Source organism: Myodes glareolus, chromosome 8 (assembly GCF_982192425.1).
Source record: "Myodes glareolus chromosome 8, mMyoGla1.1, whole genome shotgun sequence".
Lineage (NCBI taxonomy): Eukaryota > Metazoa > Chordata > Mammalia > Rodentia > Cricetidae > Myodes > Myodes glareolus.
Window position 1 is genome coordinate 109348472 of NC_142033.1, and position 19603 is coordinate 109368074.

Genomic DNA, 19603 nt, shown 5'->3' on the forward strand with positions numbered 1-19603 from the left:
GCTGCTTGGGCATCAGGCATTAAAAACAGACCCAACTATAACCAGAAGAAGAGATGTAGTCTCTGTTAAGGAGAAAAAAAAAAAAAGAACCTGTGCCTAGAAATCTCCGTGGAACCCACAAACCATCCATGGGAGAGGTGCAGCCTCTGGTGAGATCTGAATCTTGGTTTGACTCTGGAGTCCAGTGAAGATGGATCATCTTAGCACTCAGGAGGCTGAGGCAGGGGGAGCTTGGGTTCGAGGCCAGCCTGAGTTATATAGCGAGACCCTGTCACCCCTTGTCCCCCACTCCAAAGGAAAGACATGTATAGTGGAACCCTGAACTATTCACCTCAGGTTTAACTCCCAGACTGGATGGAATGGGGGCCTCAGAATCCATGGGTGGGCATTCTCCTGTTACTGTGGCAACCACATACCCATTTGGGTGTTGAAGGAGTGGGGTTAAAGGGTTAGGAGGACCAAGCACATGGGGGAACTCGGTGAACACAGAGCCAGTTTGCTCAGCAACCCTGTCCTGGAGGCCAAGACTTCGGGAGGGTCAGAGCATGGGCAGAACAATGGCGGTCTGACCAATGGCAATTTGGGCCCCCAGAGCACGTCATTTGAGAGCCACTGGCTACAGGGCTCCCAGGCCACCGCAGGGCTAGCCCCAGAAGACACGGAGGAAGAGATTCCCCAGGAAGAGGTGGCTGGGGAAGAGCTAGCTGAGGCTCCCAATCCGGATGATAGTCACGGACGAGAGCTGGAGGTGGAGGTGGTAGAAATGAGGTGGGTATTGGGGAGCAGGAGGAGGACTGTGCTCACACACCAGTCCACCCTGGCCATCTTCATTGTCCTTCCCTTCAGAGTCCCCAGCTCCCCCAGAGGCTGGGGGTGCTGCTGGTAACTGTCCTGCTCTGGGTTCAGTAATCGCTGGTGAGAGAAGTGAGTGTGCCAGCTCCCAGATCATGACACAGAGACTGCATATTCGTTATGAACGCTCACTCAGCCTTAGTTTCGGCTTGTCCCACTAGCTCTTATAACTTAGAATTAACCTGTTTCTCTTGATCTATCACCTCAGGGCTTTTTGTTTTCTTTCATTCTGTGTGTCCTGCTTTCCTGAGATGGCAGCTGCCTGCCTGGCTGGCCCCAGGCGTCTCCCTGTCTCTCTCTCTCCCTTCTCTTCTCTCCTCCTATTTGTTCCCTCTGCCTGCCTAGCTGCTGACTGCTCAGCTTTGTATTAGACCAACCAGGGGCCTTAGGCAGGCAAAGCAACAATCTTTCCATGGTTAAACCAAGGCAATACAAACAAATGTAACACATCTTTACATACCTAAAGTAACATTCCACAATAAGTGAGCATTGTGTGCTTCATTCTCTCAACGGCCCCAGGAGGCGGGAGCTGGTTTCTTCCAATTCCATGGGCTCAGGGCTCAGTTTCCGGACGTTGTGGAGCCTGGGTGACAGAGCGTAACGAGGCTCCAGGGACCAGAGCCAATCAATGATTCCTGATTGTGGGGGACACATCAAGGTGGACCAGTAGATCCTGGACACCAATCTCTGTTGCAGCCAGCTGTCCATCACTGAGCGGACTCCCAGCATCTCCACTGCCAAGAGCAGGAGGAGAAAGAAGGGCAGGAGGCTGCTGGAGCTGGCAAAGCCCAAGACCAACTGGCAATGCCTCAGAGACAGGTGAGGGGTGGAGCCCATGGGGAGGTGAGGCAGTGGGAGCCCCAGGCTTCTGTGCTCCAACCCATTACCCCCTCCCCGCACCACCTAGAGAATAAATGGGCCATTGGGGAGGCATCAGGCAGGACACCAAAGGTGGGGTCCCTGGGTGGTACGTAGAGGAAACAGGAATCTGGGAGCCCGTGGGGACCCAGAGGCAAAGGCAGGGCCTGGGACCCTGTCTCATCGCAGGAAGGGGTGCTGTTGTAAGGGCTATGCCTGGATTTCCCCACATAAGAACAACTTGCAGTTCTGCCTGTATTGGTGAGTTGGGGTGTCCCCTCCCTGTGTCACCTGTCCATGTCAGGGACATGCCAGGCCCCAGGGTTACACCCGAGCTGCCTTTTCTCCAGGGACCAGGTTCTGGGGGTGAAGGGCTCTTGTCTTGGCTGGGGGCACCCGCGTGCTAGGATTGGCCTGCTTGCGCTCCCCTGCTGTGGACCGAGCCCGCTGCAGTGTCTGTCTGTGCCGCTGGGGGTCGTACTTCTCCGCACGGCACTCGGCACCCGCCCCGGCTTGGATCGTGGGCCTCGCTCTACACAATCTGTTTTCCCTGCTACTCGCTGCCCTCGTTCAGCCCAACCTCTCTCTCCTCCGGGTCCTCCTTCCATTTTCCTCAGGCCGCCCTCCCTGGTTCCCCAGCTTCCTGTTCATTGTTCCAGGGCCCCAGGCTTCCTTTCCCCAGCAGGGCGCAGGGCACAAGGCGCTCCGCCCTGAGCTGCTCGGCTGTATTCCAGGCCTTCTGTATACTGGACCGAGCGGTTTATCGAGGACACCACCTTGAGCATCACTGTCCCTGGTAGGTTGCATCTCTCCAGGGCAGCCTGGGTGTCATCTGCCTGGCCTGTGACCATTGTGTCATTTTCTCAGTCTTCCCCCACCTCCCCAGGACCCCAGTCCTCCTCCACCTCCCTGAGTGGTTAGAATCCTGTAGACACTTCACAGGGTAAGGGGCTCGGGGCAGTTTCCAAGGCAAAGCTGGGCAGGGCTAGTATTTGTTTTACAGAGAGTCCCACTTTCCTCCCCAGATGAGATCCATCTTCTTTGAAAGCATGGACTCCCTCAAATAAAGCCCCCTCCCAACAAGAGCTCCTATGTGAATGAGCGTAGCAAGCAGGGTCTCTCTTGGGGCTCCAGATTCAGTTACAACCCACAAGCCCTAGAAATCCTAGGCTGGCACTAACTTCCAACAGAAACCCAGTTTCTGAGTCTCTTGTGCTCAGCCCTGGACAGGAAGGAGCTGTAGTCCCGGTGTCCTGTTGTCCTTTGTATTATGTATGCCTGTCCTCCCTATGAGAGGGTGTCTGTGGGCATCCATGTCTATGGCCTATGTCCCTGGCTGGACCGGTGGAGGGTTGAGTAGAGCCCTGGGGTGGAGGGTGGTTCCCACTGAGGCCCAGTGTAACTGTGGTGACTGGACCGTATCTGTTCAGTGGTGTCCCGCCGAGTGGAAGAGCTGTCGCGGCCCAAGAGGTTCTACCTGGAATATTACAACAACAACAGGTGAGAGAGGGTAGGCAGACGCCACAGCTGAGGCCCTCCTCCTTCTCTCCCAGACGGGCTTTGCATGACCCACTTCTGGGTCTGGATCTCAAGAGCTCCCAGCCACCGTCCCACGGTGGACTGACCTCAGGGGTCACGGGGATAGCACCCGTAGGTGATCAACCTGGCCCCGTGTCATTGCTGCTCTTGACTGTAGGCTATAGAGGCGGGAGCTGGAGGACAGCCATGCTTTCTGCAGCCTGTCCTCAGAGCCACACAGGCAAAGCCTGCTGTCTCTGTGCACAGAGGAGATAAATCCCCACCGATGGCTGAAGTGAGCCCCGGGCCACCACTGTGGAGTCCTGGGTTTTCATACCTGTGTTTATGCACTGCCCCCCATTCTGCCATGTTGTCACCTGAGTGGGAGGAAGCTGAAGTCCTGCTCACCTGTGGGTGGCTATGCCCTGGCACTGGAGTGGATTTCAGGGTGAGCCTCTGGCAGCCAATGGGAGAGGTGGCTTAGCAGTCGCAGAAGTCCGGGTCGCAGAGGCGTTCTTGTGACAGGGAAGAGATGGGACCTGGTTTTACCCTTTGAGGTCAGCCTTTCGGGGTAGCCGCAGGGCTTGTTGTCTCTGTGCCCTCCTCCCCATCAGGATCCTGATAGGGATGGAGCTGGCCGCTCTACCCTCTGGGCTGGACATCTGGGAGAGGTCTGTTTTGACCCTTGCTGGATCTCCTCTGGGAGGCATTGCCTATCCAGGGGCATTCTGAGAATTCTGAGAAAGACCGTACACACTGTTAACCCCTCACGGGGACCCAGAGGCGTGGGGTGACGGCTGAACTCAGGGTGCCTTTTAGGATCACACCCATCTGGCCCATTCCTCGATCCACTTTGGAGTACCAACCGACTAACCGGCTGAAGCAACTGGCTATTCCTAAGGTCCGCAACAACATCTGGAGCATCAACATGTCTGAGGTAGGTAGCGTTGGCCACACGCCAAGTGGGCGGGACAGTGTGACAGCTGCATTTAGGTGTAGCTGAGGGGACAGGGATGCAGCCTTACGGAGTGGGTGGGTTCGCAGGCTCATCTGGAAGACTCTGCTCTCCCATACTCCTTGTCACCTTCTTCTGCCTCCAAGCAACCCCCCCCCCCCAGTCCAAGGCTTCACTCCCAGTCAAGTCAGTATCTGGCCTCTGGCTAGGGTGGGGTTCCACTGAGAAGGGACTCCACTCAAAGGGATGTGACCAGTCACTCTGTGTGGTCATTTGAATCTGCTTTTTAGAATAATTTTAAAGCCCAGGTGGGGTTCCCTGGCCAGGCAGTCTAGTTGAATCAGTTAGCTCCAGGTTTGAGAGACCCTGCCTCCAAAACCAGAAATCATGTCAGGCATGGTGGTGGTGCGAGTCTTTAATCCCAGCCCTGCAGAGGCAGAAGGAGGCAGGAGGAGACAGGAGGAGGCAGGAGGAGGCAGGTGGATTTCTGTGAGTTCAAATCTAGCCTGGACTACATAGTCAATTCTAGGACAGTCAGGGCTATGTAGAAACCCTGTCTCAAAAACAAAAACAAAAAACACCCCTCCCCAAACAAAAGCAAACTAAATTCCCTGCTTATCTCAGAGGTGACTTTTGAACTTGGTTTTCATTTGGATCCAAATGAGAAGCCGATTCTTCTTACACACTGCCTCCTATCCCTGCCCTCACGCTTGGTGTGACACACCCACCTCCTTCCTGCTGGGTCCTGCACTCAGGACACCTCTGGTGCCTCAGGGTTGCAATCCCCTCAGGCCTCTGTGGTCACCAGGACCCTCTGAAGAGTCCAGGTTCCTTTGAGGCCCCACGGGGTCTTTCTACCCTTCTCAGCTACTCCTTCTGAAACAGGTGAAGGTCTAGCCTCAGCCAAGCCCAGGCTTTGCCCAGAACAACTCAGTCACACTAGTCCTACACAGGCCCACCTTGTGTGTGTCTTTCCTGTGCTTACTGGCCTGGTCTCTCTGGGGACTTCTGTCACGATCCATCCCTCGTCCAGAAACCAGCTCGCCAGGGCTAGCACTGTGTCTTCCTGCGTGCGTTGGCTCTTGCAGAGCTCAGCAAGTCCCGCGAGTATCTAGTATGTCTGTGCTAGTATCTCCAGTCCGTGTATCAGCAATGTATATATACATGCATGTATATATATACAATATGTACATGCAGGCTTCTCTCTGGGCCTGGGAGGGAGCAAGGTTAAGACACCATGAGAGTGTCAGTGGGGAAGACTCAGGCTGGGAAATGCAACAGCTTTTCAAGGGTGGGTGATGAGCCACAGTCCCAGATCTGATCTGAGGCCTTGGACAGTGGGCTGGGGCTGGAGAGACCGCTCAGCTGTTATTAGCACTGGCAGCTCTTCTGGAGGACCAGGGTTGACTCCAATTCCAGAGGATTTGGCGCCCTCTCCTGGCTACTGAAGGCAGTACGCACATGTGATGCACAGACTCAAATACACATACAAACTATAAAATAATTTTTAAAAAAGAACGTACCTTAGGGGAGTATGTCTTTTGGCTTGCTTCCCTTTCTTTCCTCAGCAGCCCCTCCGCATCCTCCTGCCTCCACCTCAACAGCCCCTCCGTAGCCTCCCCGTTCCAGGTGAATTCAGCATTGCTACCTGCTGGCTTTGCATGTGTGTTCTGCATTGATGTCAGAGCTGCGAGGCTCACTCCGAGTCACAGGAAGCTGTGTAGAGTTGCTCTCCTGCTCTGGTGTCCGTAGTTTCTGCTACCACATTGTCACCAGCGTGTTTTCAAGTGATTGTCCAGCGATAGCCTGTTTTCTCTCTGTTTATTATTTATTTGTTTATTTTATTCATTTTGAGACAGGGTCTCATTCTGTAGGCCAGCCTGGCCTCAGACACACAGAGATCTGTCTGTCTCTGCCTCCCATGCGCCGCCATGCTGGGCTATTATTATAGCATTGCTGGTATTTCGCTTTATGATTTTCCTTCACCGAGTCAGCTGAGAGCACTGGCATTTTGTCCCCGGAGGGGTTCTTTGTGTACTAAGGCCATTAATCCTTGTTGAACACTTTGCAAACCTCACGTCTCCCCAGGAGAAGGGCACTGCTGCTCCACAGACCTGAGGAATCAACCGCTGCTCCACAAACCTGAGGAATCACGACTGCCTCACTCTTCCCCTCTGTTCCTGTTTCCAGGTTTCCCAGGTGTCCAGAGCAGCCCAGATGGCAGTCCCCACCCCACGGACCCTTAGCCTGGCAAAGCCCAGGCCCCCAGCCATCCTCTTGGAGGAGTGGGACCCTATGCCGAAACCCAAGCCCTATGTGTCAGACTATAACCGCCTCCTCCAGCTGGCAAGTGAGTGGATGCCCTCCTGGCTGTCGGGTGGCTGAGGAGACAGGATGGAGGCCTGCATTTGCCAGGGCTGTGCCTGCATCTCCCTCAGCTGTGGACTGGTTGTCTGAAACCTGGCAACAACAGAGGGTATAGCAGACAAAGTGGGCGCCGGGCATGAGGTGGAGGGCAGGCACCTGGCAGCCAGGCTGAGCTGGGAGGGCTGATTTGAAACAATTATTTGTTTGATTCCTTTCTGTGTGAAAGTCGAATAGCCATTCACCAGTGGCAAAAGCAATGTGTACTGTTCACAGGAGAAACAAAAGAGCCCGAGAAGAAGGTGAAAGTAACATTTAGTGGCTCAGCTCAGAGGCCACACACAGTGCGCACCCGTGTGGGCTAGTTCCTACACCTCTTCCAGGCGATCCCCCCTCATACTGACCACTGGGCTGAGCCTTTAGCACGTTGGGGCCCCGTGATCCCCTTCCTGTGTCGTTCCTGCACCCTGTGCACTTCGGATACGGAACCCTGGCACAGTCTAGGTGCTTTCTGCACCCGGCGTGGCCTATGAGGGATGCGTGTCTGGTGTGCCTGGGTCCTGGTCGCTGCACACTGTCCCTGAGAGCCTCTGATCTGTGCTGCCCTGGGCCTGCAGCTGCACATCTGGTCGTTCATGTTCTGCCTTCCCCACCATCTCCCCAGGTACCTCTGCCCCAGGTTCTGGTTACAGCTTGGAGGTCTCTTTATGGGGGGATGGTAACCCCCTGCGGCGACGCCTCCCAACCCACTTGTCCTTTTCTGTTTGTCCACTTGTTCGTTCTCTCAACAGCAGATGGTGAGGTGCGAGGTCGAGGTGGCGTGAGCTCGTGTGAACATGCATGCATGTTTCCTCTCACCCAGGCCTTACCGTGTACACCGTGGGCTAGGGCAGCTTCAGGCTTTACTGTCCAATACAAGGACCCAGTCAGAAGGACTGTGACCAGCACTTCCTGGCGCTGAGCTTGCCAGGCGCCCCCTCTGCTGCTGACAATGGGGTGTGCTTAGCGATGTGTGGGAGCATGCACCCTGTTCTGCTTCTGTCAGTCCTGTCAGAGCGGGAGGGGGCGGGGCTCTTCTCCACTGTCATGCTGTGCGGCACAGAGTTTTAAAGCCCAGATGTTGGGGTTAGAGAGATCGCTCAGCGGCTAAGAGCACTGGCTGCTCTCTCAGCGGACTGGGGTTCGATTCCTCCCAGCCCCCACATGGCAGCTCCAGGGGACCCGACACCCTCTTCTGATCTCTGAGGGCACCAGGCACCCACATGTGCACAGATGTGCATATGGACGAAAACCTTCATACATACTAAACACTAAAATTGTTCTGGAGCAGAGATGGGCTCAGGTGTCACCACCGCTGAAAGTTTCAGTGCCCTGAGTTCAGGGAGGGTCTCGTCTCCTGCCTTGGGACCGCAGGGTCCCAGATGCTGGCTCAGTTCTACCCCAGGACCTTTGCTAGCAGAGCTTTGATCCAACCTGAGGTCCTCTGGGTTTTGAGGACAGGGCTTGTGTTAGCTGTTTACCCCTGCGGTTTGAGGGCACAGCCCTCGGGTTGGTGCCGCCGCCACATTCAGGGTGTACTTTCCTGGCCCTGTGAGAAAGACTTTTGTAGACATGCCCAGAGGCATGTTTCCATGGTGATTCTCCATCACAGGGTCCCAGTTCTCTCCCCAGGGCCTCAGTGCAGTGGGACTGTTGACCCTGGTGTGTGTGTGTGTGTGGGCAGAGGGCTCGCCCATCTTCTCCGGGGCCCAGGCAGACAGGATAGAGGCTGCGGCTGCTGTTCTGGGAGGATGGGCTGGCCGGAAGAGGCCCAGGGCCACCGGCCAGGGAGAAGTCCTGTAGCCTTGTACCTCATCCCATAGTGATGCCAAAGGCATAGAACACACGGACCAGGCAGGCTCTTTCTCTTTCCACCACTGACACCAGGTCCAGGTGGAGAAGGACCCATGTTCTCCCTGGTGCCTGTGGTCTCCTTTTTGAGCGCTAAAACCATGACCAACTAAAACATCTTCGCAATTCACCCTCTTAAAAGATGGTTTTCGGTATTTTCACAAAGTTGTCCAATTATCACCTATCCGGTTCTAGAACATTCTTTCACCACAAAAGAAAACCTTGTCCTCTTGAGCAGTCCCCTGCACCTCTGAACCCACCTCCTCTTTTGGGTTCCCCTGTCACGAATCCTGCGCCATCATGTGGTTTGTGTCTGGCTCTCCCGCTGTCCTTGAGTCCCGCAACTGCTCACACGTTTGTTTCCCAGCCTCGGTTCTGGTCATGGCCGTGTGATACTCCAGCGTGGGAATGCCGTGTCTCTGAGTGACATTGTGAGCGTGGCCCACACAGATTCTGTCACTCCTTTGCTGGTTGGCGGGCCCAGCTTGGAGCTTTGCCTGAGAAGTCTGAGCCTGGCCTCGTTCCTCTCTTCTGCCTTCCAGCACCCAAAGCCCTGTCAGAAAAGTGTGTTCCTGACCGCAGTCCTCAGTGGGAGGTCCTGGATGTCACCAAGAGAGCAGTGGCCAGTTCACGGATCCTCTCCCTGGCCCAGCCTAAGATCCGCAAGGACCTCAACGAGGGTTACAACCCGTACTACATCTCTCCAGCCTCTCTGGTGGCCCAGGCGTCTCCTCGCATTTATGAGCTTGCCACCCCCAAATTCATCACCAAGAAAGTGTGACAGCCAGGCCTGACCTCCGGCCCACCCCCAGTAAACACCCAAGTGCATCCTCACCTGTGTGCCTGATTTGCTGAGCTTCGTGGCCTGGGCATGGGTGGGCAGGGACGCCACAGGCCACAACAATAATAACGTTATTTTCACATTCTACCTGCAATGTGCGGCCCTTTTATTTCCCAAGTTTCTCTTCCCATCTCAAGGGACTCTGAGGCTGGGCCCAAGGCCCTTGCCCCATCTCCCCGACTTTCCCCTCCTGTTGCCTCCCACATGCCCACACGGACCTCGAGTTCAGCCCCATGGCATGCTGGTCCTTGTGGTGACCCTGACAAGATCATCATCCTCTTATGGGGTTCCTGCCAACGTCCTGAGCTTCACGGTTGAAACTGTCACAGGGTCATGGTGTTTGGAGGGAGGACTGGGGGCAGTGAGGCTGGGAGGGGAGCGCTCCTGGCCACTTCTGCCACCTGAGGGTACATCACTGCACAAGCTGGAGGCACACAGCAGGACATGGCTCCCAGAGTTGTCAGAAACAGACTTCTGTCTGTCAGTTCTTTCTTCAGATGTGGGCAGCTGGTTAGGCGGTGCGGATGTGTGGAGCAGGCTCTAGGTTCCCAATGAACCCCCCCACCCCCAGGGTCTCTCACCTCTCAGGTCCATGAGAGCTGGATGAAATAGAGGTACTTCTTTCTGGTAGATCCTGGGAGCACATCCTGGTCCCGTTGCCCCAGAGTCTCAGGGGCCATATTAGCACGAGGCCCTTCCTTCCTCCTCTGGAGCCAGCAGCTCGTGTCTCCCAGTCTCTGCTCCAGTGATCCTCTTCTCTGAGGATCCCATGGTGACACCTGGTCCATTATGGTCCCCAGTTTAGGGTTCTTTATCTATTCTCGAGGAGAATATTCTAGAATGGGGAACTGTGCAGGAGGACTCTCCCTCATTGTGGAACCTTACACAGAACCTCCTTGGAGGCTGGCTGTGTCGCGGTGAGCCAGCTGCCCTGTTCAGGACAGTGAGAGAGGACTGCATTATCACCATAAACATCATCTCACAGATCCTGAGCTAGGCCTGGGAATCCCACAGTCTTGGTCATGAGTTATCAGAAAACATGAACTTTTCTGGTAACTCAGAGAATATGATTGAGCACTTGCTGCCAGACCTAGACCGAGAGAGATGGTGGAGATGTCTCTGAACAGAGCCATGCTGATGGAGGAGGCCGTCCTCACAGCACGGGCAGTGTAGCCAGAGGTGTCTACGTAGCAGGAGGGAGGTGGTCATCCAGGATAGTGGGGTGGGGGTCCCCATTTCTTCAGTGCTTGGGTAGTGCACTCAGGAACTGGGGGAGGTAGTTGGATGTCTTATGTGGCCTGAATGAGGCTCTGCCTCTGCAGAGACAGACAGTGCTCAGCTCTGGTTAGTGCCCTTTGAGGCACAGACTGTGTATGGCTGATGTCTGTGGTCATGCTCCCCCTTCACAGATGCCTGGGGTCCTGAACTGGGGGTAATATCTGATCACAGGTGGGTTCAACAGATTGCAGGATGGAGGCCGAGGCTCTGACAAGCGGAATGACGGCCATCGCAGGGTATCAGAAATAGGTTTGTTTGTTTTCTGTCAACGAACTAACTAAAAGACAGGAAAAAAATGTTCCAGGAAATCTCGGGAAGTCCCAGAAGAGTCATCATATGATACCTGGGAAATTGGGGTCCCCTCTTTGGGGTTCCCAGTCTTATTAATAAAAGAATTTAAGAATCGCTACAAATGGCAGTTGGAGGACAATTGATTAGAGTTTCAGACAGAAACTTCAGGGCAGGCAAGCTGAACAAATCAGAGCTGCCTGGAAGAGGCTGCAGGTGTGGGGCAGGCGGAGGAGAGAAGCGGCAAAGGTTATACCATCTGAGATAAGGCAGAGAGCAGTGGCAGGTGGGAGGCTAAGCTAGACAAAGGGGAAGAAGTTCAGAGCATTAGTTAGGAGGTCTAAAAGCATGTTGAGGCTCTGGACTAGCATCTGGAAGAAAACGTTATTAAAGGGAAAAGGAAATAGTTCCTTCCGTGTCAGGCCTCAGGACAGCCTCACAGTGGCTCCCAGGGGCTGCACTAGGGGCAGGGAATTTTGAGAGGAAAAAGTCTATTATCTCGGGGGCTGGAGAGATGGCTCAGAGGTTAAGAGCATTGCCTGCTCTTCCAAAGGTCCTGAGTTCAATTCCCAGCAACCACATGGTGGTTCACAACCATCTGTAATGAGGTCTGGCGCCCTCTTCTGGCCTGCAGACATACACACAGACAGAATATTGTATACATAATAAATAAATAAATATTTTTTAAAAAAAGTCTATTATCTCAAGGTGAATCTGCCCCCTTAGGGGCGGTTCCCTTCTGAGGTCCCTGGCAAGCCCTACTGTCTCTGCCTAGAGGTAGATGTCTTTCCTAACAGGGGCTGCGTCACCAAAGCAGAAGTCGGCAGTACGAACACAGAAGAGGGGACCAGGCAAGGGAGGATCTCAGGAAACCAGCGCGAGTCTCATTCTGGCCTCGGCCTTACTATTTAGTCCAGGCTGACCCTGAACTCAAGGTATCATTCTGTCTGTACTGGAATTCTGTGGACCAGAGATCTGCCTGCATCCGCCTCCTGAGTGCTGGGATTAAAGATGTATGTCACCATGTCTGGCCTCACTCTAGTTTTGCAGACTTGCCCCAGAGGGCAGCTCTCTGGGTCACACTCTCACTGGGGAAGCCTTAAATGCTGAGGTCATCACGGGTTCTGCCCACTGCCTGGTGGTTCCCTCACCTTGCTGCCTCCACTTCCAGAGGTGTCCTCTCCCCAGTATGAGTCTCTGTTTGCTTCTGTCTTCATCGAGGCTTTGTGATAAAACATCATGACCAAAAGCAACTGTGGAGGGGAGGGTTTATCTGGTTCACACTTACACACCACAGTTCATCACTGGAGGAAGTCAGGACAGGAACTGGAGGCAGGAGCTGATGCGGAGACCACAGAGGGGTGCTGCTCACTGGCTTGCTCCCCATGGCTTGCTCAGCCTGCTTTCTTATAGAATCCAGTACACCAGCCCAGGGATGGCACCACCCACCATGGGCTGAGCCCTCTCCCATCAACCACTAATTAAGAAAATGCCCTACTGGGGTGTCTACAGCCCGACCTTTTGGAGGCATTTCCTTAATTGTTGTTCCCTCTTCTCAGGTATGTCTGCCTGTGTCTACTTGACCTAAGAACTAGCCAGGGCTGCTTCCTAGAGAGTATGACCTGCAAAGGGATGGGAAGAGACTGACTTCCCACACAGGAGCTTTGGGTGGCCAGGCTGTGTCTGGCAGCGACAAGGCACAGTTGTGGGACCTTGTGCTGGCGACGGGGAGAATACTGCAGACACACGGGTTGCTCCTGAACTACAGCACACAGTAGGGCTCTCCTGCCATGCATTCTGAGGGCAGCTCTGACACAACTGCTCACAGGACTAGGTGCCATCTTGTTTTGGGGCATCTTTCCTACTGTAAAGCTTCTTGTGAGTCAAATGACGGGGCCCCTTCCGAGATTCATTCCTAATGTGACATTATTAAGAGGGTGACTGAGTTGGGAGGCAGTCTTCATGGGATTAGCACCTCATCAAGGGTTTGAGGTTGAGGTGGGGGCTGTTTGCTTGCCCTTCTGCCCTTCCACCATGACAAGACACAATCAATGTGTGCCCCTTCTGGAGGAAGTACAGCATGGTCCTTTAACAGACACTGAACCTGGTCCAACACTCTGGGTCAGCCACTGGCTAGACTGGTCAGCCAGTGAGTTTTGGAACCTACCTGTCTCCACATCCCCAGAGGTAGCTACAGACATGTGAATCTGGCTTCTAGATGGTACCAGGGATCCGAATTCAGATCCTCATGCTGTGTGGCAGGCACTTTACTAAACCTTCTCCCCTGCTCTGGGAAATGCATTTCCGTGGAAGCAGTCTTTGAGACTGGATCTTCTGACTGCAGCCTTGCAGGTGCTAGGATTAACATATGGACAATATGCCAGTTTTTTTTTATTATTATTTTGGATCCCCCGGAACTGGAGTTACAGGCAGTTGTGAGTTGCCATGTAGATGCCGGGACTAGAACCTGGGTCCTCTGGAAGGGCGGTGGCACTCTCACCAGCTGAGTCAACTTTCCAGCACAGAGGGTTTTCTTTTCTTCTCTATACAGGGTTTCTCTGTGTAGCTCTGGCTGTCCTGGAACTTGCTCTGTAGACCAGGGTGGCCTCAAACCCACAGAGCTCCACCTGCCTCTGCCTACCGAGGGCTGGGATTAAAGGAGTGCGCCACCACTGCCCAGCTCAATAAGCCAGTTTTAATTTATGTCCTTTATAACCCATTTGTGGCATTATTATTATTGAGATGTGTCTTGTGCTGGTGAATGAGAATATGACCCCCACAGGCTCCTCTGTCTGAACAGTTGGTCCCCAGTTGGTAGAACTGTTTGGAAAGGATTAGAATGTGTGACCTCGTTGGAGAGGTGTATGGAGGAGAGTTTGGAGGTTTTAAACACTCACACTATTCCTCATAGCTCTCTGCTCCCCCCCCCCGCCCCGTCTTGGGCTGTGGTTAGGATGTGGGTTCTTAGTTACTGCTCCAGCACCTGGCCTGCTTGCCTGTTGCCTCCCTGTCATGGACTCACCCTCTGAACCGTAAGCCCCAATTTAAATACTTTCTTTTGCAAGGTGCCATGGTCATGGTCTTTCGTCATGGCAATTTAAAAGTAATTAAGATGCCTTGCTACACCGCCACATTGTTCTTGAACTCTTGGGTTCAAGTGATCCTCCTGCCTCTGTTGTAGGAGGCTGCTTGTTTGTTCCCGGCCAGTTAGACAGAAATACTCACACAGAAACTGCATTAATTAAATCACTGCTTGGCCTATTGGCTTTTGCATATTTCTATCTCACTCTTATCTCTTAAATTAACCCATTCTATTATTTTATATTTTATCACGAGGCCTGTGGCCTACTGGCAAGGTTCCGGCTGGCAGCTTGCGTCTGTCTTCTCTGGCGGCGCCATGGCATCTCCCTGACTCTGCCTACTCTCTCTATATCTCTTCAAGCCTGGCTGTATTCTGTTGAGCCATTGGCCAAAAGCAGCTTCTTTATTCATTAACCAATAAAAGCAACATATATACAAAGGACTTTCCACATCATTTCCTCTTTTTTGCTTAAATAAAAAGGAAGGTTTTTAACATAGTAAAATTACATATAACAAAAATAGGTATCAAGCAAGAATTACAGTTATAATATTGATATCTACTTTATCTCTTATTATAATTAAGGAAAACTATAACTATCTATTCTTCAACTCCATCAAAGACTCCAGAATGATATAATATTACCTAAGTTAATAGGAAATGCATTGTAAGCAACTTCCAAAACTCTAGAATGACAGAGACGTCTCACTGCCTGGACAGTCACCCAAAGTTCTTCTGTAACACTGGGGCATCCATATTCAGCCCACAGGCCCATAGTATCCGACAGACTTTTCCATGAAGCAGAAAATTTCAAAGACGGTTCTGCCTATATTGGCTGTCTGTCAGTCACTTTCTGTGTGTCCTGCAGAATGTATGGCAGACTCTTTCTTGGAACAGGAACCCTGAAGGACTGTCTCACCTTTAGGCAAGTTCAGCAGTCATTTTTCTGTGAATCCTGCATGTCCAGTTCATTAAGCAGTCCAGGCAAGAGCAGTTTCTAATCCAAATGGCTAGCAAACTCCATAAGGAGCCTCTTCGATGCCCATCACCCTCTTGAAGTAGATTGGTGCTGCCAGGGGCAGATGTGTCTCACTGTCATGAAAAGTCCTAAGTTCTTAAAATGTTTTAAATGCTATAATCTGAAGGTCTCTGAAAGATTTGAAGAATACCTTTCTAACTGAAATGTATCTCTCTATATATAGAAAACCTAACTAACTTGACTACAAGCTTGAGTATTATAGATGACTATCTACTAACCTGCATTTCTTAATTATACATTACATTTTTATTTTTATTTTTTTTTAATTTTTTAAAAATATTCATTTATTTATTATGTATACAATATTCTGTCCACGTGTATGCCTTCAGACCAGAAGAGGGCACCAGACCTCATTACAGATGGTTGTGAGCCACCATGTGGTTGCTGGGATTTGAACTCAGGACCTTCGGAAGAGCAGGTAATGCTCTTAACCGCTGAGCCATCTCTCCAGCCCTACATTACATTTTTAAATGAGCTGCACAAACACAATACCTGAATCAAGTGCATATATATTTGTATCAATAAACCAAGATCCATACTTATGCAAATCTCTATAGCATATCCCCCTTTAAATGCAAACAAACCTTTATAAACAATATTTGGGAATATGGGCATAGTTCTCTCCAAACTGCTTCCTGCTTTTTGTTGGGTGAAGTATATTTGGCAGTGTTCATGGTGACCTTTCGGGGGTCTTGCTCCATCAAACCACATTAGTCTGAAATCAATCCACAGGTTCTCATTTTCTGTGGGAACAAAAGCAGAACCTCTTTTTCAAAGCAACAAATCCTTAGACCCAAATTTTGGAATCACGATACCTTTAAACTATATAGGCTGGTTTAAGTTAGCAGCCCATACAATAAAATGTCTCTCTGTATTTAGCTCCTTCACAGTCAAAAAATTCAAAGAGAACACAATAATATACATAATCCAGATTCTCTGTGTATTTTCCATCTTTATGTGGCTTATTATTTTGTTTTTACTCCTTTTAATCTATGACTGTCTGTACTTTGTCTCTTTAAAGACTTTATTTTTTAAAAGCCATTTAAACTTCTTTTTTCATCTTTTCCTTTCTTTTACTTATGTGTTAAAAATTTCCACCTCTTCCCCTCCTCCCATTTCCCTCCCACTCTCCCCCTCCCCCTCCAGTCCTAAGAGAAGTCAGGGTGCCCTGCCCTGTGCGAAGTCCAAGGCCCTCCCCCTCCATCCAGGTCTAGGAAGGTGTGCATTCAAACAGACTAGGCTTCCGAAAAGCCAGTCCATGCAGTAGAATCAAAACCCAGTGCCATTATCATTGGCTTCTCAGTCTGCCCTCATTGTCAGCCACATTCAAAGAGTCAGGTCTGATCACATGCTCGTTCAGTCCCAGTTCAGCTGGCCTTGGTGAGCTCCCATTACATCAGTCTCACAGTCTCAGTGGGTGGACGCACCCCTCGTGGTCCTGATTTCCTTGCTCATCTTCTCCCTCCTTCTGCTCTTCATCTGGGAGCTCAGTCCAGTGCTCCAATGTGGGTCTCTGTCTCTATCTCCATCCATCGCTGGATGAAGGTTCTATGGTGATATGCAAGGTATTCATCAGTGTGGCTATGGGACAAGGCCAGTTCAGGCACCCTCTCCTCAGCTGCCCAAGGACCTAGCTGGGGACATCTTGGATACATGGGAAGCCCTCTAGAGCCAAGTCTCTTGCCAACCCTAAAATGGCTCCATTAATTAAGATATCTTCTTCCCTACTCCCATATCCACCCTTCCTCCATCTCAACCATCCCATTCCCTCAAGCTCTCCCCATCCTCCCCTTCTCCCTTCTCCCTTCTCTCTCCCCATCTCCCCTTCTCCCCACCCCACCTCCGTGCTCCCAACTTTTGCTCAGCAATCTTGTCTACTTCCAATATCCAGGAGGATAAATATATGTTTTTCTTTGGGTTCACCTTCTTATTTAGCTTCTTTAGGATCACAAATTATAGGCTCAATGTCCTTTGTTTATGGCTAGAGTACACTAATGAGTGAGTATATACCATATTCATCTTTTTGGGTCTGGGTTATCTCACTCAGTAAATTTCCATCCATTTGCATGCAAAATTCAAGATGTCATTGCTTTTTACCGCTGAGTAGAACTCTAATGTGTATATGTGCCACACCTTCTTTATCCATTCTTCTATTGAGGGGCACCTAGGTTGTTTCCAGGTTCTGGCTATTACAAATAGTGCAGCTATGAACATTCTCCCTCACAGAAAGGGTTGAGGACTGTCATTAGCCCTCATCTGAGCTGTCATTCCTTCCTACCCTCCCATCTGAGTGTGGTTCCAGTCTGCTCACGGCCTCAGGAGCAGACAGAGTTCACAGGATGCAGGGAGATTGTCTGAAAGGAGAATCCCATTTCCACAGCTATGGGGACATTATCATCATTCCTGGGTAAGACTTTTGATGGTCCAGCTGCCTTGGGGTCATGCACAACTCTCCGTGAACCAAATAAACTTACTGGCTTGCCAAGTTTGGCTTCAGGGAATCACACCTCGGTCTGTTGTAGGAGCCCTAAGGGTGAACAGCTGCTTATAGGGAGAAATTTATGTGATACTGGGCCAGAGGGTGAAGGTGGTGGGGTTGGATGGAGGAACCACGGTGTCCTCTGCATCTCTCCATGGGTGTGCTGGGAACTGACCGTGTCCCTGCATCTCTCCATGTGTGTGCTGGGAACCGACAGTGTTCTCTGCATCTCTCCATGTGTGTTCTCTGCATTTCTCCATGTGTGTGCTGGGAACCGACCGTGTCCCTGCATCTCTCCACGTGTGTGCTGGGAACCGACTGTGTTCTCTGCATCTCTCCATGTGTGTGCTGGGAACCGACTGTGTTCTCTGCATCTCTCCATGTGTGTGCTGGGAACTGACCCCGTGTTCTCTGCATCTCTCCACGTGTGTGCTGGGAACCGACCCCGTGTCCCTACATCTCTCCATGTGTGTGCTGGGAACCGACCGTGTCCCTGCATCTCTCTATGTGTGTGCTGGGAACCGACCCTGTGTTCTCTGCATCTCTCCATGTGTGTGCTGGGAACCGACCGTGTCCCTGCATCTCTCCATGTGTGTGCTGGGAACCGACCGTGTCCCTGCATCTCTCCATGTGTGTGCTGGGAACCGACCGTGTCCCTGCATCTCTCCATGTGTGTGCTGGGAACCGACCGTGTTCTCTGCATCTCTCCATGTGTGTGCTGGGAACTGACCCTGTGTCCTCTGCATCTCTCCAACCTGTTTTTTTTTTCCCCAGATTTTTAAAAATTAAAAATTTTCCGTGTATGCACTTGAGTGCATGTATGTGTACCACATTCGTGCAGGTACCCTAGGAAGCCAGGTGACATTGGATTCCCTGGGTCTGGAGTTACAGGTAGTTGTGAGTTGCTATGTAGGTACTAAGGTGTGGGAGCCCATACGTGACTCAGTTTCCATCTGGAGCTCATTCTGACTTATAAGTCATTTGAGTTCAATCTTGCCTACTCTGCTTTTTAAAATAACCTTGAGGGCTATGAGAGACTTCTGATTTAGCCCATGAGAAAAGAGCACTCTATCTAGTAGACACTATACTGCTGACGACAAACCTCAGGAACATGATAGAAAGTAAGGCAGCTTCGGAGCAGCAAGCACATGTTGGAGAGGAGGCTGCTCACTCAAGGACAGGGATGGTCTTAGGTTAGACACTGACCGACCGTCTGTGCTGTGCTCTGTTCTGCTTTTGCATAGAAGCAAGTTCTGAAATAAACTCTGGGCTGTTTGGCTGTTTCGGCATGACCGAAGAGATCGCCTGATTCTATCCTGTGTCTCCTGTCTCAGCTTCTTTCATCTGAAATTTCCTCAGCCTTGACGACCCCCAACCCAGGAACCCTAGCTGACTTGGTAGGAGCAGGCTCCTACACTAGGATGGAACTTGGGTCCTCAGTAAGAGTGGCAGGGGGCAAGTGAGCTGGTCCCCGGCCCCTTTGGGCAATGGTTTCGGCCTATATCCCATGGTGAAGTCACTCTGTCGCCCAGACTGGCCTTGACTGGACAGCAATCCTCCTGCCTCAGCCTTGTGAATGGTGGGATTACAGGTGTGAGTTACCATACCTGGTGAATTTTGTTTTTTTTTAAAGATTTATTTATTTATTTATTATGTATACAACATTCTGCCTCCATGTATGCCTGCACGCCAGATCTCATCACATATGGCTCTGAGCCACCATGTGGTTGCTGGGAATTGAACTCAAAACCTCTGGAAGAGCAGCCAGTGCTATTAACCACTGAGCCATCTCTCTAGCCCATGAATTTTCAAACAAGAATATTCTCTTGCAGATCCATAAAACAGTCATCAATTTTGGGAAACTCAACACTGATCCAATCCTTTACAATTGGACTTCAGTTCTATCTATGAAGTCTGAGAGTCCTGTGTGGTATTTCCCTTCCCTCCTGGGTCACTAAATATCAAGGATTGCATGTTGTTGATGGAACTGGAAGACTTTTACGGCTCCCCCTCTTCCAGCATCAGCCACAGAATGTTCCTTTTCAAGCTTGGTCTGGCGCCCATGCCTCTGTCAAGTTTCGGCAGTCTGGCCTGGATGAGATGCGTCCCAGCACCACCTGAGGAGGTACAGTGTCCACCTGCTTTCATTAGGTGTACTCATG

General features: G+C 51.5%; 1 protein-coding gene across 2 annotated transcripts; it reads left to right on the forward strand.

Moving 5' to 3' along the window:
• The first annotated feature begins 429 nt into the window (after positions 1-429).
• Positions 430-9365, forward strand: Spmap2 (sperm microtubule associated protein 2). Of its 2 annotated transcripts, XM_048461117.3 has the most exons (8): positions 430-768; positions 1549-1671; positions 1900-1971; positions 2445-2506; positions 3141-3210; positions 4048-4165; positions 6374-6533; positions 8980-9365. In XM_048461117.3, exons 1-8 carry the CDS (start codon positions 467-469, stop codon positions 9216-9218), a joined length of 1146 nt encoding a protein of 381 aa, XP_048317074.1. In that variant the 5' UTR covers positions 430-466; the 3' UTR covers positions 9219-9365. The 2 variants fall into 2 exon arrangements, with proteins under 2 accessions (XP_048317074.1, XP_048317080.1); XM_048461123.2 differs by lacking the exon at positions 1900-1971.
• The last annotated feature ends 10238 nt before the right edge of the window (positions 9366-19603 follow it).